The following is a 17663-nucleotide window of genomic DNA, read 5'->3' as shown; positions in this document are numbered from 1 at the left end:
GCGCACAAATTAGCATATTTAATGAGTTTCAAAATTCTGTGCAGAAGTTTTGAATCCCCCACCTAGTACTATCAAATAAAGCAACAGAATTGAAATGGTGAAGCATTTTGAAATTGTGGACGGACGACAGACGAGGGAGGACGGACGCCACGCCATTGCATAAGCTCATCGGGCCCTTCGGGTCGGATGAGCTAAAAAATATTTCAACAAGTGAATTATTTTTAATTTAGTTAAAGCTGATATAAAATGCTGGCATTGAAAAGAATATTGAACACAAACTGCTAAATTATAGAGATTAATTTCTGCCATAAAATTAATATAAAACAGAAAAGTTTGCGAGATGATCTAGAATTCTACTCATGATTTTCAGTGGATATTTTGGTAATTAGCTTCTGCATTCTCTGCATATTCCTATGTATTGTCAGACAAATAAATATACATGGATGCCCAACTAGCCTTATTTACAAATTGTTGTTACCAAAGACCAAGTACATTGTATATTACAACTTGTTTGCTTAATATTTTTCTATGTCATATTGAGGGGGAAAATCACATCATCTTAGATGTGTGTTTATATGTCTTGTTACGACAACCAAAAGACAATAAACTTCATCTTGCTTGAGATCCTTCCAAAACTGAAATCGGCTTTTGAAAGGAACGGGAAATGAAATGGAAATGTCTATCAGAAAAAAGAAAGAAAGCATGAGCGAGACAAGGGGAAAAAATGGAAGTGACAGAAGACAAGAGTTGTAGAGAGGGGATAACTAAATGGATATGAAATGAAAGTACTACAGGAAAAACAGAGAAAATGGAGAAAAAGGAGAGAGAGAGACTGCATGTGTGAGCATTTGTAGGTCGTGGTGAGAAAGAGAGAGAGAGAGAGAGAGGGAGAGAGAGAACGAGACAGAGAAATTTCAAATATAGAAACAGTAGAGTGAGTGGGATGTGATTTCTCTAAAGGTGGGAGGGTCTTACTAATGCTGAGAGGCAGAGTTATGCTATAGCATTATCCAATCACAACTGCTCAATAACAATGGTGGATAGATGAGTGTCTATGAACACTTTCTAGAAATGGAAAGTGTAATATTTTTTTATTCCTGTTTTTCCATAATTTAATGTCTGCTAAAATAATTCAATTCATGATAATAGCAAAACCTTGGAATTGTAGGCCTACATGTTAGTCTTTTTAATATGAAATGATGATTTTGAGTGGAAACCATCTAATGCACTGAAAAATGGTGCCAAGCTGAGAGCTGTCTGAACACTCTAGTTTAGAAATAATGTTCAATGATAGAAGTTTAATGGGTAAGGTCGAGACAGGAAGGTCATAAGATCCTGTGATATACACAACATGAGTGGTTGGAAACAAAAGGAACAGTGTGACATCCTGATCATGTTTTACTATAAACATTCTGATTTAGAACCAATCCAAAATATCTGTTTCATCTAGTATGTCTGTCTATATGTTTGTCTGCCTGTTTCTCTCTCCTATCCCTCTAATACAGCCAACTTTGCTGTAATCAACACTGAAAAAAAAAGATGTCTGTGAAAACACCTTCACACAGCAAAAAAAAGAAAGAAAAAAAAAGAAGATGATCCTCACATGATTATGAATTTGTCACTGTGGTGTTTTTGGTTTATTACCTCTGATGGTTGGATGGCATTACTTTCTATTGTGGTTTCTACAGTAACTTTTGTATCAAGAGATGAGTAAGAAGATCATCAACTGATCTCATCAAGGTATTGTCTACCTGCACAGGTGCTCATAATGAGCTGAAATTCTAGCCTTTTCTTATGAAAATTATCATGGGTTAAACTTGGATATGAAGACAGATAATCCCCATACATTATAGTAACTGCGAACAGGAAAATGGGTAGAAAGAGAGCAGAGAAAAAAAATGTATAGTCCTGTAGACAGGGAAAGAAAGAAATATGTGCAAAATAAGGATTTTACATTAAAAAAACAGGAATAGTGGCAGGGTCTTTGCTTCCGAGGCTTAAACAATTTTCTGACAACAAAACCAGGGGTATCTCATTTAACTATATAAGTATATACACACACACACACACACACCCTTATATATATATATATATATCTTTCTACATCTGCAGTTAAGGCGAATTTCTTTGTCTTCTTTCAATGTTCCCAATGCCCTTTAACGCCCTCTACCTTCGACTAAACGTCTAAATGTGTATTATAATGGAATAAACCCATTCACCATTCATACACTTCGCTCTTATGTAGGATGTATGTCTACATATATATATAAATATATATATAAGAATATGTAAGTATATATATAAGAATATGTAAGTACATTTTGGTGAATTGAAATTCACAAAAATATACTGATAGCATTTTGAATATCAAATATTTTCTGGAACCTGGATGAAAAAAATGTATATATAATTAAAATAAGTTATGAGTCAATGTACATGAGATTCTTCTCAGCCAATTATCAGGTTCTTGTGAATGAATTTTTAAAGGTTAAACACAAGTAAAATTGTGACTCAAGTTTGCATGCTGCTGATGATAGAAAGTGACTGGTAGCTTGTGACTATTCTCAACAAAATCATAGTTTCAGACTTTCAGGCAAGGAGTAAAGATGATGACAAGTGTAAGTTTACAACAATAACACTGACCCAACTCTAGGTCAAGTTTCAGACATAGCTGGCTTGTGAAGAAAAAAATAATGAAAATATAGACTCAGACATATTTGAACTAAAATAATCCTTGCATTCCTTAAAAGCTAATCACAGACCCTACTTCTTGATCCGGTCAAATTATTTTTCTTGCTAAAAGCAAGTTGACTTGGTGACAGGAAGAACACAAACACACAAAATAGTGACTTACCGAAAGTAGACAGACCCCCCCTTGGACCAATGGTATGCTGGTGTGCAGTAGTCTACGAAAGTAAACCTTAATACTTTAATCACAGATTCATTTTTCTCTTCTGACATGAATGGTATGACGTTTGATTCAAATAAATGTAAATGTGTTGTCAACAGAAATTTGATCTAAATCATGAAATCAATTTCGAGGAAAACATTCAAACTGTGTTGTAATAAAACAGAAATCAAAGAGATGATGCTCTGCCAAGTCTGAATAAGCATAACCAGAAAGACTATGAAAGTGCACAGGGGCAGTGTGAAGCACTTGTTTTAGTCTAAACTATAGCAACCCACACAATTTATATCCATCAATTACCATCCCTCCCTCTGGAGGAAGTGTCGGGAGAAGAGACTTTGGCAACAGGTGAGGTGGTGTAGACCCTGAGGTGTCAGCTCTGACAGGGGAGTAAGTTCATTGACTAGAAGAGCAAAAGAGGCGTGAATGTGTGTCTGGAGGTGTGCATAAATAGGATAGCTGAGCTACCGTTGGTCAACAGTTAGCTCTCAGTAGCCAACCAGATAACACTTCAGCACTAGAGCGAGATTCATTGAGAGACCAGAGGACTTGATTCTGACCAGCCAAACTCAGTGACCAAACTCCTAAACAATTGGCATTCTGCAACACTTTACTTGGACATAAGCAATTCTTTCTTCAAGTTAACTTCAGCAATAACTTCAAAATTTTCCTAATTTGGATTTGGTTTATTTGCATCAATTCTAAAACCATGGGTTATTTATTATCTTCAGCAACATTTTTTTGTGCTGTCATCATGTTCTTAGAAGTAGCAACCTTTGTAAAGGTGTCTGATGCTAGCTGTGCCTCTTGCCCTATTACACATCCTCAACAAAAGTTCTGTGATGCAGATTTTGGTGAGTACAACTTGTCTCATTTTACATTTTAAATTAAATTGGAGCAAACCAACAACAACAAATAAATGCAAACATATAGATTGTTTTGTGTATTAAATATCACTTAAATAAATGCAAACATATTTATTGTTTTGTGTATTAAATAACACTTAAATAAATGCAAACATATTTATTGTTTGTGTATTAAATATCATTCCTTACATTAGCTAAGTACTTATGTTATGCTGGCTTTTATCAATTTTTATTTGAAGAAAAAGAATTAAATTATTTCAAACATTCATAGATGACAACTCTATAGCATGAAGAGAATATATAATCACCATTCTGGTTTGGAAAACAATAAATTTAAACAGAATAATCTTTCATTCTAGGTAGTTCTTAAAATATACAAATTATTACTTTATCAAGGCTTTGTAGTGAAATTTTGTTGTGCATGTTCTACCTAGTGAAAATTTTCTCCTCTTCACCTTCTTTTTTCAGACATGAATATTTATCTCGTGTTTAACAAAATAATATGTATGTTTTCTCTCTTTTAACAGTATACAAGGTGAGAATCATATCATGGCAATATGTGGACATCAACTCCCAGCCAGTACTTTATTCATCAGAAGCATATGATGTCCAGTATAAGGTCAAAGTGGAGAATGTCTTCAAAGGACAAGATAGTTTTGGAAAGGATGGGGCAACTATCTTTATCTACTCACCTAAGAATGTTTGTAGCATTAACAGACTAGAGATGGGCATCAGATACCTTATAAGTGGTAAGTTGGATTATATCATATCACCATTTTCTATTTAAATGAAGTACAGAAGTATTGATTTTGCAGAGTTAGAACCAAAATATTATCAAGAAATGAATACGGTATATCTTGTATACAAAATAGATGTCATCTACCTTTGTAGAATAAAAGAAACAATGGACATTTATATCATTACTACTATTATATATTCAATGTAACTATAAATTAAATCCTTCACAATGTTGGCTTTATTACTGAACCATGAAATGTGTCTGAAACATATTTTACAAATGAATTTATTTACAGCTAAGCTGAGAGGAGAGAAGATGGAAGTTACAACCTGTGGAATCGTTGAGAGGTGGTCTAACCTTACCCCATCACAGAGAAGAGGAGTCAGAGGTTTCTATCAGACACAATGCTCAAGCTGCAAGGTATGGGAACAATATGATTTCAATATTCAGATCAGTTTATAGGGAAAGAGGAAGAAAGTTGAAAAATTAAGGGAGATAGAATGAGAGAGAGAGGGCATCCCAACAAAAAAAGCATTTACTCTGTCAAAATGTAATCAATGTTCATTCAGTGAAACTTATTACTTTTAATGTGAAATGAAAAAAAATAGATGAAAGATTCTACAAATTGTTCTTAATTGCTAGATTTGGTGCAATTGAGCAGAAAGTGTACAAAATAGTCTTTGAAAAAATAGTTATAAATATTAATTATATGAAAAAATACCTTTTGCTTAACCTCAACTATAAATTTAGTTTCATATCTTTTTTTAAACATCAGTATAATAAATTTATTATATTCTTTCTTTATCAGGTGTATGGCTCAACAATCCAACGTTACTATGGAGGAGATGAGATCATTGATGAAATGAGCTCAGGTCTATGGAGCAAAAATCAGTGCTTTTTCAACCCTCTTGCTTCTGTCACTTACGGCAGCGAAGACTGCGAGACCAAACATGCCTATTGCGTCCATCAAAAGAATGGTATTTGTGGATGGGAAGGTGAAGAAGCCTATGAGGAATGCTTCCGTCAGAGAGAGTACAACTGGCAACTGATGAAGTTTTCTGAGATGGGTCTCGCTGCCTGGACATGTCCAGAACAATGCAAGGATCTAAAACCCAGGAAACTCAAGTACAAGTGCAAGAAAGCCACAAGGAAGATGCCACCTTGTAATAGTGTCAGGGAGAGTGTGCGTACTATTGATCCTAATACCATTGATGAAGTTCCTCCGACTGAATCACCCGAGATCATGGCAGCACTATCAGCCCTTTTTGATTAAGTACTGACAAGATCTTTATTAATGTTTTATACAGTATTAAAAAAAATACCAAGTTTGTGGGAAGTAGAATAGATTCCATCTCTTTAAAATTCTTGTCTGGTTATAAAAAGAAGGAATACAATTCTTTGGGATTCTTTTCTCAAAATTAGTTATGCATGTATGAAATGCATGGGGAAGATGAAAACAATGTATTCATTACATTTAAAAACATTGTTCTAGCAATTGCAATATAAATATGCGAAAGCAGAGATATTCATATATATATTTCTCATGCCTTTTTCAGGGATCAAATGAGTATTTGTAAGATTTCATTTTAAAGCAATAATTTCATTTTATTTTATTACATTTAAGATCTCCAAGGCTTTATTACAAGGAATAAAAGGGTGTATTTGTATAACATAATGAGTTCATGACTTTCTGATCCAAGCATGAGAGGTATAAAATTCATTTTTTCTTGATAGTATACTTTCTACCTCTGAACTCTCAAAAAGTATTCATCATACATGTATAGGCAATGGTTCAGAATCATGAGTAATAGATTACTCACATTAATTCAATCAGTATTCATTCTCCAAATTTAACTGAAACAAACAATATCTGATTTCAGGAAAAGTAAAAATTATACACACTGTTGAACAAAAAAGTGCTGCAAAACAGGGTCTTTTAAGTTTTTGATTTGTATATTTTGTTTTTTACCTCATTAAATGCTGCAATAATAGAGAAATTGAAAACTCTCCCAAAATTATTGTAGAGAAAGCCATGATATATAGGTTATTATACTTCATAATTACATATTTAATTCATTGATATTTGTCAATAAAATTGACATATATTAACAGATTGATTCATAAGTTATTTAAAATGTGATGTTGATTGAAAATGATCCAGTAACCCATTCATGGCTTTTAGCTTAACAATAGCATGTTTGAGGTATGTATTATCTGACAGATTAATAGTTTAGACTCATCTGTAGCCTATGAACATTCTATTTGTCTTTCTGGTCACGTAAGTGTCTTATTTATTGTTTGTGTACCTCTTTCTAAGTGTTGAATAATTTATTGGCATGAATATGATTCATTTAGGTATCTTAACAAAAGACACATCTATGGTCTGCTTCATGCATGAGTTTTCTGAAAATTTCTCAATTTTTTTATTTTCCTATTATTGTGTCTATAAAAGAATTGGATTGGAAAAAAAGATGCTGAGCAAGATTCAGTTTAAAGCTGTGGCTACATAGTGACCTTTTTTATGATATCTTAACTTGTGTATTTACAATTATGTGTTTTTCTTCACCATTCGGCAGCTGTGTGATCCTTTATATGTCATACTATTGGGATTGAATTTGTGATTAAATATTCTACATAAATAATCTTCATAATATGGAAATAAAATGTTTGAGTAAAATATGATTAAGTGACATTAAGAGGGAAAGATTGATAAAGGTAGATCAAAAGAGAAGGGAGATGGTGAGAGCAAGAGAGAGAGAGAGGGGGGGGAAGGGAAGGAGTGGAAACAAGAATGAACGAATGACAGAGACAGATAGTGGAAGAGAAAGAGAGTATGTGTATGAAAACCTAAAGAAGTTGCAAACAGAAAGAGAGGGAGAGGGGGGGGGGGTTAGAGAGGGAATGAGGGAGAAAGAGGTGGGGGTTCAGTGATACTGCGTCAAGAAAAAAAATGTGATTAAATATAGTTAAAAAATAAAGGACTAATAGAAGAAATGTCTAGGAGAAAGAGAAGTAAGAGAGCAAAGAGAGAGAGAGAGAGAGAGAGGAAGAGGGGGAGGATGGAGGGGGGGGGGTCATTGTTTTTAATTGATACCCTGACAAGAAAAATTGTAGGACTAATAGACAAATTGTATAGGAGAAAGAGAAGAAGAAAGAGAGAAAGGGAGGGAGGGTTTAATGTTTAAATTTTATCTAATATTAAAAAACAATCGGGTGGATAGAATCATCTAGATACCCAAATCTCAGCTCAAAATAATTCATAAACTTAATATGACCACAGTAATCCCTTGTAAACATTGACCAATCAGGAATTGTTAGTATCAGGTGACCATAGTAATCTCTATTAACTTCTGACCAATCATTGCTTATCATTTTGTTGATATCATGTGATCATGCTATTTTATGGTGACTACTGACCAATCACATCTCACCAAAAAGTGTTTAGTCCCTATTGTGACTTCCATGAAGCATTACTCTGAAAGGCTCTCTCTTTCTATCTCTCAGGGTCAGCTTTCTCATATTATAAAGTTTTCACATTTACTATGGACCTGCTCTCTACAACATACCAATACGTTTAAAAATGCAAATCAAATTACAAAGGAGAGCTGAGAGGCTTTTGCGAAAGTTGGGGGAACAGGGACAGCAGCGTAGTGTCTTGACTCCAAACAATGACATAATTATTAGCAATTGTTCATTTGGTGCAAATTCCTTGATGATCTGCTATCCTGAACCACCAACTTTCAACAAAAGCCTCTCAGCTCTCCATTGCGATTTGACTGGCATTTTCAAAGGAATTGGTGTGTTGTCAAGAGCGGCGTCGAAGTAAATGCAAAAACTCTCTAGTACACCCTCAGCTGACATCATTACTTTATGATTATGAATCATAGTCATACACTCTTTTTCCATAATTATTTTTCTGACTAATAAATAAACCCTTATTTATTTCAAAATTAATTTTCATGAAAAAAAACATTTAGGTTACCATGGATATTTCTGTGAAAAGCAATTACGAGATTAGTAACCATGGACTTGTTGATGATACTGGAGTAATCAGTGAGGTAAAGCATTGTTTGTCAGGAAACTAGCTAATTGATTACTTGCAAGTGATACACAATTTTCAAAATCCTTATGAAATGACTCAGTTTACTGTAACACAACTGTGCAACCCATCTTAGCATCACTCACCTAAACCAAAGACAGAGAGAGGGGGGGGGGGGGGGGCAGGAATGGGGTGTGAAAATGAGGAGAATGGATAGTGAACTAAATAAAATCAAGGATAGAAAATGGAAATACGAATATAAGTGATAGCTAGATGAGAAAAAGTGATAATTCAAATGAAATTTGTTATAATGTTTTTAATAGGATTTTGAAAAACTAGAACTAAAAAAAAAGTAAGAAAAGTTTAGGGCTATGAAGAATAGAAGTTACAGAAATGTTTTAAATTATCACTGGATAAAATACCAGACACTTTGTTTTAATTAATGCATAGTTGGGACAGTCACTGGCCTTCAAAGATAAAAAGAACTAGATCATCCACACATAATTTTTTAAAGTTGATAGGGATCAGATGCCTGGCCACCAGTATCCATTTGTGTAATCACACACATCATCCTAAAAGGAGCTTTGCTCTCATCTATCCCAATTAAGAATCACAATATCTTCCTACCATCACTCTCCAGTGAGAAAGAATCTATGTAATGATTCACAATTACATTATGTACATTATTGCAATAAATGAACGTTCATGTCAACATGTTTATAGTGAATAGCGGTGGTCATTAAATAACCAAGTAGACTGCCAATCTTAGTTTAATTGTTCAAAATCAACAGTAAATTTGTCAAGCATGAAACAAGTAAAAAGTGAAAAATACACCTTTCAGAGTTAATTGTTCAAAATCAACAGTAAATTTGTCAAGCATAAGACAAGTAAAAAGTAAAAAATACACCTTTTAGAGTTCAGCCAGGCACATAAAAGGCTGAATAAGATAGCTCTACCGTACTTTGAAAAGCAGACACATTAACAACAGAAAGTCTGTCATTTTCTATGCCATGAAAGATGAAAGCCAGCTCTATTCTATCATCTAACAATGAATAAACCTCTGAAATCTTATTCAACTAACTCAGCAATTATCCTTACACAATGAAATCATAGAATGTAGAAAGATTGTTAAGGTTTACTGTTTACCCCTTCGGTAAATGCCTTAAGAGATGTGTGGGTGGAAGCTATTTCCCTCTTTCATCTGGTAGAGTTGAGAAGCCAGGTATCACTTCAGTCTTCACATTTTAGGTGAGTTCTAATATCATATTTTTTTCATTATCTCAGATATTTTGTTGAATGAATTTTGGTCAAGAAATAGTATTATGTTGATGTTGAAGATCTATTCAGACAATGTAGGACTAATTATTCCCTTTTAGATGTGTTATGGCCCTGGGGGCTGGAAGGCCAGTCAAATGTATTGCTGTACACATGCGTGACCAAATTATTTCCAAACACACCCTAAAAGAGTTTTTCTCTGTGTGCAAAATAAGACCCTAACAAGTTTTTTGTGCGCTTTATTTAAACATTTTGGCTGGCCCCTAAACAAGTTGTCGCCAGAATATGACCTGGGGGAAAAAGCTTAGGGAAAATCATACCCTTAACACGTTTGGCTAGTCTTTAAAAAAAAGCTTTGAAAAAAACATACCCTAAATATGTTTGACCTCGCGATTGAACATTGACCAGTCTTACAAAACCACCCTTTAAAAAACAAATCAGTGTTTTTGATACCCTGAACGAGTGCACGCACGGCCCATGTCCAAAACTGAAAAACACCCCTTTAAACGCATTTTATTGGTCATGCATGTGTACAAAACTATATTTGACTGGCCCCCCGGGGTTGTGGCTCAGTGAATTTCTCCAAACTTTGAACTACAAGATCCGGGGTTTGAATCTCACCGCAGCACTCGCGTCCTTTTGGCAAGGCATTTATCTACATTTGCCAATCTCCACACAGGTGTAGTAAATGGGTACCCGGCAGGAAAAAATTCCTTGAATGTAGCCGTGCTGACAGTAAGCAACACTTAGAAACATTGTATTAAGCGCTATATAGATGTTTCATATTATTTTATTATTATTATTTGATAACCCATTAATGTTCAGTACTTTGGAATTGTTGGGAAGAAGATATAAAAGGGAGACACGCCCTGATTCTGGGCTTTTCAACCCTGTACTGTACTATACTCCATATTATTCATTGACCAAATAAATAATTGGAACAATCTTTTTACATTCTTGAGGTACCTCATTTTGTATCTAGATGTCTGATATAATAATAATAATAACTAGAGATGCTCGGCGGTCGCGCGGCCGAGCACATGTATTCTTCTAACTCATCGCGCCATCCGTCATTGCGATATAAAGAGCTCACACAGAAATTTGACAAATACAATTATCATGGCGACAATGACCCTGCCCACATTTTGCCTGTGGGTAACAAATTTGATGACAATAATATGATGCAGCAGCGTGACTCTGCAGAACCTAAAGTATTGTCCAGTATCACATGTTGGGGAATAAAATTATATAGTAATCTGGATATATTTTGTAAACCTAACCCTAAGACCCCCCACCAAAAATGATAGGCATCTTCGCTTCACCTTCTAATATTACTTCTGTGTGCCAACTGTTATAACAAACTGGAGAAAAAGCAGAAGTTACAGGTTTTACCAAATTTTCCACAAAAATATGGTAACCATGGCAACCATGTCTCCACCCACTCCAAAATCATTAGGCGGCTTTGCTTTACCATAATGGACCTTCATGACAAATTTGAAGATGATCGGAGAAGAAATGCAGCTGATAGAGCGCTCACAAGGACATCTCTGCTATTTCCACAAAAACTCTTGGTACTATGACAACGATGTCTCCACCCACACCAAAATCAATAGGCGGCTTTGCTATACCATACTCAACCTTCATGCCAAATTTGAAGATGATCAGAGAAGAAATGCAGCTGATAGAGTGCTCACAAGGAATCTCTGCGACAGCTCGACAAGGCCAAATCCATAGTATCCTCCGAACTCTGTTCGGGGGATACAATAATAGTCATTTCTTTTATAGAGCATAACACATTATGAATAACGTCTCTATGCGCTTCCAAAGGACTTGGATATTATTACCGGTACCCTGGCTGTAGCTCAAGCAGCTTTTACGTGCTCGGCATTTCAAGGAATAAATTCCTGCCAGGTACCCATTCACCTCACCTGGGGTGAGTGCAGCACAATATGGATTAATTTCTTGCTGAAGGAAACTATGCCATGGCTGGAATTTGAACCCATGACCCTCTGTTTCAAAGTCCGGAGACTAATCCACTGGGCCATAACGCTCCACGCATATTATGCGGAACACCTGATAAATTGCCATTGGATCTATCAAAAATCACAAGTGTACACCTCTGGTATTTTTGCCTGTATTACACAATATAGCAGCAGCGCTGACTTTAGAAACAAATATATGTTCTCGTTTTTCATTAATTCTTCTCATTCTAAGAGTTAACCCTGCCTTGATTTGGAATAATTACAGGTGCATCATAAATATGTAAAAGGGGTCCCTTCTGATATTAAACTAACAGTTTATGAAAAATAATAAGGATATAAGATTAATTTTTTCTATCTAAGAAATGCAAATATGCTTGATATTCCAATTTCCTGTAATCATTTCATTTCATTGTATGCATGCAGATCGGCTGAAAACAAATATTTTTTGATGATCAAATCTCAAAGGAAACCATACTAAATTTAGTAAATTCAAAATTGTCAATTGATTGACATAACGATCAAGGGTTGTTATCAAATATAAATCTCAAAGTTCAAGACTTGAACGGTCAAAGTCCAAAGCTGAGATGAAAAAATGTTAAATCCGGGGTATTTTCAGCAGGAGTGAACTGCTTACAGAATAAATCATTTTAACATTTAAAAAAGTTGAATCATATTTGCAGTTCTTAAACTACTATGTGAGGAATGTATACTTTTGACTTACTCATGAGTTTGCAAAGTAGCAAATAGTTTCATACCATAGTCGGATTTAGAGCTTTGGCTTTATATCTGGAGAATGCCTTTACAGGTTTTCTTTTTAGCTGTGATCATCTGTAAGTATGACATTCATCTCATGTCTTAAAGACTATTTCATTTAAATTGGATATTTGTTGGACATCTTATTTTCAGAACACCTGTGCTGTAAGTCCTTAAAATCCCCCCAATCTCAATCCCATTACATTTTATAAATCCACTTTGATGCTTTTTTTTTTCTCTCGCTTTACTAAAATGATTACATTGCAACAGTTTTGAAGAGCATTTTCTCTACACCCTTAGGGCCTATCTGGTGCCAGAATGAGATCATTGACTAAAAACGTGCAGGGCTCAATAACAATTATCATGAAACTTGACAATGATGCATGCCGATGCATGCCGCTTTGAAACAATTTTTTTTTTAAATAAAGAACAAAGAGTAACATTTTTTTCTCTCTTCTTACCCACCATATTTCATAGCACCATGGCGATGAGAATGGTAGAACTTCTACTTGTCACTGTTATCATAGGTTGTTTCTTGACATCGTCTATGGCTTCAGGTGTCAAGTGTAGCTCAAACTGCCTAATAATGCATCCTCAACAATGCTTCTGTGATGATGACACGGGTGAGTATTCAACCCCCCCCCCAAAAAAAAAATCATGAAACTTTTTTATATACACTCTGTACCAGAAGGAGGAACACTTTATAAGTATTGTCGTCAAACTTCAGAGAAAAATGGACAAGTGACTAAAAAACATATGGAGATTAGAAAACTTTTTTATTGCTACATTGGCAACTTATTCATCAATGAAATTGCAATGAATGAATTTCAGATTTCAGTTCTTAAAAATTGAAATATCATCATCAATTTATTTGAAGTATATTGTGAAATACAAATGTTAAGAACATCGCATATATAAATAGCCATATATATTTACTAACATCACCAAATAGAAATGGAATACAGGTAAATTCATTATTTTACAAAATACTTTATCAACAAGAAACAAATTCTTTACTAGAAAGATTTGATATGGTGAACTTTACAAGACCAAGCTTTATTAGAATTATTAATCATCTCAAATAAATAAGAGAAGTGAATGGCTTTGAGTATGGATTCAAATAGTAAATATGTTTTGAGAATGGACCAAACTTTATTCTACCATATCACAAAGAATTCCCAATTTTCTAAAAATGGGAACAGAGTTAAGATTCAGTGAAAATCCCTGATTACTATTTTCTTGACAATGACATACATATTGATGGTTCATAAATGTCTTGATCAGAAACTTTCTCAGCTCTCAATACATAATTTGATTCAAATCCTTTCATTTTTATTTTCTCTTAACTAGTCCTGAAGGTGAAAGTCACATCCCGTGACTATGTAAACACTGAGAATGAGATAGTGATGCATGCTTACAGTGTGTTTGCTCGCTACCAGGCAAGGGTTCTTGCTTCATTTAAGGAGTCAACATTTGCCAAAGATGATGATGATATCTTCTTTTACTCTCCAACTTTTGATTGCACCATACCTCAACTGGATCTCAAAGAGATATATGTCATAGGAGGTAATAATGCCTTTGAGATCAAATCCATTGTCATCTCATTTGGTTTTGCTTTGACTCTGAACATTTACTCATAATCTAGTTTTTATCTCATGTTTGAGTATTTATTTATTTTATTTATTTATTTTGTTTTATTTATTTTATACTGCAGGGTAGGCCTGTTCAGTTCTTAAAACTGCTTTACAAAGGCGCCCTGCAGTTCAAAATACATGTCAAGATAACTATGAACAACAACAACAAACAACATCAAAAATACAAAATACAAAATATCTAACATCAGAAACAATTAACACCAAAATATAGAGTGGGAAGTGACAATTTAAACATACATAGCATTGTAAATCAATGGAATATCATTTCGCTCTTTATCAATTCGTATGAAAGGCTTTGCATAATTTTTTAAAAACTAACAAGGAGGTACAAACTTGTAAATTTGAAGGAAGTGCATTAAATAATTTGGGTCCGACATATGCGAAAGATTTTCTTTTATGTTCAATTCTAGCTTTGGGAAGCTGAAGGGGGCATCGTAAAGAATACCGTGTCCTGTATTTCACGGGCCGTTTACATACTAAAGGTTTTAAATAATTTGGAACTAAATCATTAATTATTTTATATACAAGAACACAATACTGATATTTTATACGCTGATCTACTGATTGCCACTTCAGTGACTGCAACAAAGAAATTTGTGATGTATTATAATCTTTTTTCAAAAGCATTCTGGCATATTTATTTTGAAGTTTTTGTATCTTATCTAAATGTATTTTTGCACTGCTTCCCCAAGATGTAATACAGTAATCAAGTAAAACAAAATATATGAATCACCCTTTACCCTTCTTTTTTAGGGGCAAGGGGCAGGGGTTGGGGATATTGTCATTGGCATCATAGAATCTGTATTAGACTATTATTAATTAGAAATGTATGGAAAATCTGTTCCCTTTAGCCTGTAGGTAAAAGTACAGCAAAAAAAATATAGCAATTTGAGTCTACATTAAACATGTGATATTTTGATGTCATATCACTATGAATTGCAATCCTTAATTCTGCATCTAGTGTTTGAATACATAATGCTGATGCACATTTCAGCTAGAAATCTGAAATGTATTTGTTATGAACTCTCACACATGCTCTACTGGTCCTGCATAAACAACACATAAAAGAACCAGACAGGAATAAATCATTTTGAATTATGTGGAATATCAGTAGGCTGGAGACAATCATACTTTTTTCCCAATATCATGAACTTCTCATCCATCACATAAACATTGAAATTGGATTCAATGCAATCTGACACATGGAAATTGGAATCTGTATTGGTTCCACACACAGATGCTCATTGTATTCTGTCTCCACCTGAATACCTTCCTAATTTTACAGAAAAATCCATGGTTTCCCTCATCTTTTGGCTTGCATTGCATTTTTCGGTAACATATTCATCATTATTATATAACAATGATAGGTGGAAATCCATGAAATAACAATTACAAAGAACTTAAAGAACAAAAAATTAAGTGACACAAATTAATGTTTGTTCTACTTTCTATGTATTTTCATTTAAATCTGTTCCCGATTAGCCTTAAAGTGTTCTTTATGAACTACTTTTGATTTAAATTTTTTTGTAATACAAAATTTGAATCACTGTAAAACCAAGGAAGTTTAAGATGAGAATGAGTAACAGCAAATAAAATTCTTTTGAACAAAGTTCAAAGCCACCAGCAGAAACTTTGTCCTGGCATGCTATTTGCTCAACATTCCTTGCAAATATGTAGACATGACTCTGTATATAATAAACAAATATATCAGGCTTTGAGAAAGTATAGTGGAATTATTTATCCGAGGTTGGTCTAGCAATTAATATTTTAAATGTAGTAGTTTTGCCAGTCCAACCGAGGATTAATAATTTCCACTATGCTTTCGAATGAAACGCCTGATAAATTTGTTTTATATCCTACTTTTAATAATTTATAACCAAAATCTATGCGCTGAGCTTGCAAAGTCCAATTACTTGCTTTGAATTACCTACTTTTCTCCGAGCCACCGCGCTCAGCGGAACACAGATTAGTGCCTGTGCCGATGCATCGCGGGACTTGCCCTGGAGAGAGAGCTCGCTTGCCAGTGCGCCCGAGAGTTTAGCTAAATATCCAGTTTTCTGAAATTATGACGTCAGAATATTGGTATAGCGAAAAATATATCGAGGTCTGACGTCATGCAACATCATAGTTGAAATATATTTGTTCACATGATGCTATTTGAACCAATCACTATACAGGATTCAATCTATGTAGGATATAATCATATATATATTAATGGGAATATATATAAATGGAAATATGCTATTGTGATAATTGCTTTTCGCTGCATCTTGGTCTGGTTATATGTGCAGTAAAGAATGTGCATAAAAAAGGTACTTCCTCCCATACTTTCTTTTCTTCTTCTTTAGAAAAGATGACCTATTACTTTGCTTTTATTCTCTTTGTTTGTGTTGTTTTAGGAAAGGTCATAGATGAACTGCTAATTATTAGCTCATGTGATGGTATCGCCATGAAATATGACAACTTAACAGTAGATCAGCGAAGGGGATTCAAGAATAGATATAAGGACCAATGTGATTTCTGTACGGTAAGAACATCTTTCCAATTTTGCACTTGTATGTGATAAAACTGCTCATATGATTATTTCAGTACAAGTTTAGAGTTCATTTCAGTTGCAGATTATAGATAGGGCCTACGATTAGAGAAAAATTGACAAAAATTTTAGGGTAGTCAGATCCAGTAAAGTACCCTTTTTTACACCAGGGGGTACCTCACAAAGATTTAAGTGTGACTTAAAAGTTTCATTTAAATTCCCAGTTGCATGGGTTATAAGAAAAAGGCAGCACCGCATGGATCAAGTCATGCTAAAGCCCCTATTACACCTTCAAGGATGCAACACAGATCATCATGTATCTCTGCAGTCCCTGGTGATCCGGGGTACCGAATTAATGTTTTTTCTAGCATTGCCAGAGTGAATACGGATTTAACTGGGTATTTACACGTAAACGTACAGAAAAGCACTGTCTACAAAGATGGACAAGGTAGCTCTAGGGATCTGCTTGATAAGCTACCGGGAGTCAACACGGATGTTATTGGGTCCTTATACATGGACAATCACTGTGGCTTTTACGTTATCTTCTGGGATATTTCTAGAGCATTGACCAAGACTATAACGTCCAAAGTGTATGAATACATAGCCATGAACACAGACTATTCTTCAAGTACACAAACAATGGAAAAATTTTGATCCCGCATATAGCTGGTATTAATAAGGACCTCCCTTTCTTTAAAGGAGCCTCCTGGATGCATTAGGTAGCTACACTGATGTACAAGGTGGCTACAGGGCAAGGATGAACACGGATGATTTTCTATTTCCTTGTTATTTCTTTCAAGTGCCCCTTGCAGACCTGCCAACCTCTGGGAATGAAAAACTGTATTCTGTGATACAAAAAACTGTATTTTCCCCCAAAAAAGTGTATTTCATAATAAAATGCTTGGTGCACTCG

General features: G+C 34.5%; 2 protein-coding genes across 2 annotated transcripts; both read left to right on the top strand.

Annotated features, from left to right (window-relative positions):
• The first annotated feature begins 3183 nt into the window (after positions 1-3183).
• Positions 3184-7155, top strand: LOC129256186 (metalloproteinase inhibitor 1-like). The gene is made up of 4 exons (XM_054894448.2): positions 3184-3762; positions 4302-4523; positions 4809-4933; positions 5322-7155. Exons 1-4 carry the CDS (start codon positions 3618-3620, stop codon positions 5784-5786), a joined length of 957 nt encoding a protein of 318 aa, XP_054750423.1. The 5' UTR covers positions 3184-3617; the 3' UTR covers positions 5787-7155.
• Positions 7156-9525: 2370 nt separating this feature from the next.
• On the top strand, positions 9526-16795 carry LOC129283623 (metalloproteinase inhibitor 1-like). Its single transcript, XM_054919350.2, has 4 exons — positions 9526-9800; positions 13040-13185; positions 13913-14128; positions 16617-16795. Exons 2-4 carry the CDS (start codon positions 13044-13046, stop codon positions 16778-16780), a joined length of 522 nt encoding a protein of 173 aa, XP_054775325.2. The 5' UTR covers positions 9526-9800; positions 13040-13043; the 3' UTR covers positions 16781-16795.
• Positions 16796-17663: the final 868 nt, after the last annotated feature.

This window comes from Lytechinus pictus, chromosome 3, assembly GCF_037042905.1.
Source record: "Lytechinus pictus isolate F3 Inbred chromosome 3, Lp3.0, whole genome shotgun sequence".
NCBI lineage: Eukaryota > Metazoa > Echinodermata > Echinoidea > Temnopleuroida > Toxopneustidae > Lytechinus > Lytechinus pictus.
This window is presented reverse-complemented; position numbering and strand designations above follow the sequence as displayed.

Excerpts from the sequence above, each read along its gene's own strand:
- LOC129283623 (XM_054919350.2), top strand. The coding sequence starts at position 13,044 with ATGGCGATGAGAATGGTAGAACTTCTACTTGTCACTGTTATCATAGGT. Across the intron at positions 13,186-13,912 it reads CTTCTGTGATGATGACACGG|TCCTGAAGGTGAAAGTCACA; the intron begins GTGAGTATTCAA and ends TCTCTTAACTAG. Across the intron at positions 14,129-16,616 it reads AGAGATATATGTCATAGGAG|GAAAGGTCATAGATGAACTG; the intron begins GTAATAATGCCT and ends GTGTTGTTTTAG.
- LOC129256186 (XM_054894448.2), top strand. The coding sequence starts at position 3,618 with ATGGGTTATTTATTATCTTCAGCAACATTTTTTTGTGCTGTCATCATG. Across the intron at positions 3,763-4,301 it reads GTTCTGTGATGCAGATTTTG|TATACAAGGTGAGAATCATA; the intron begins GTGAGTACAACT and ends CTCTTTTAACAG. Across the intron at positions 4,934-5,321 it reads CACAATGCTCAAGCTGCAAG|GTGTATGGCTCAACAATCCA; the intron begins GTATGGGAACAA and ends TTTCTTTATCAG.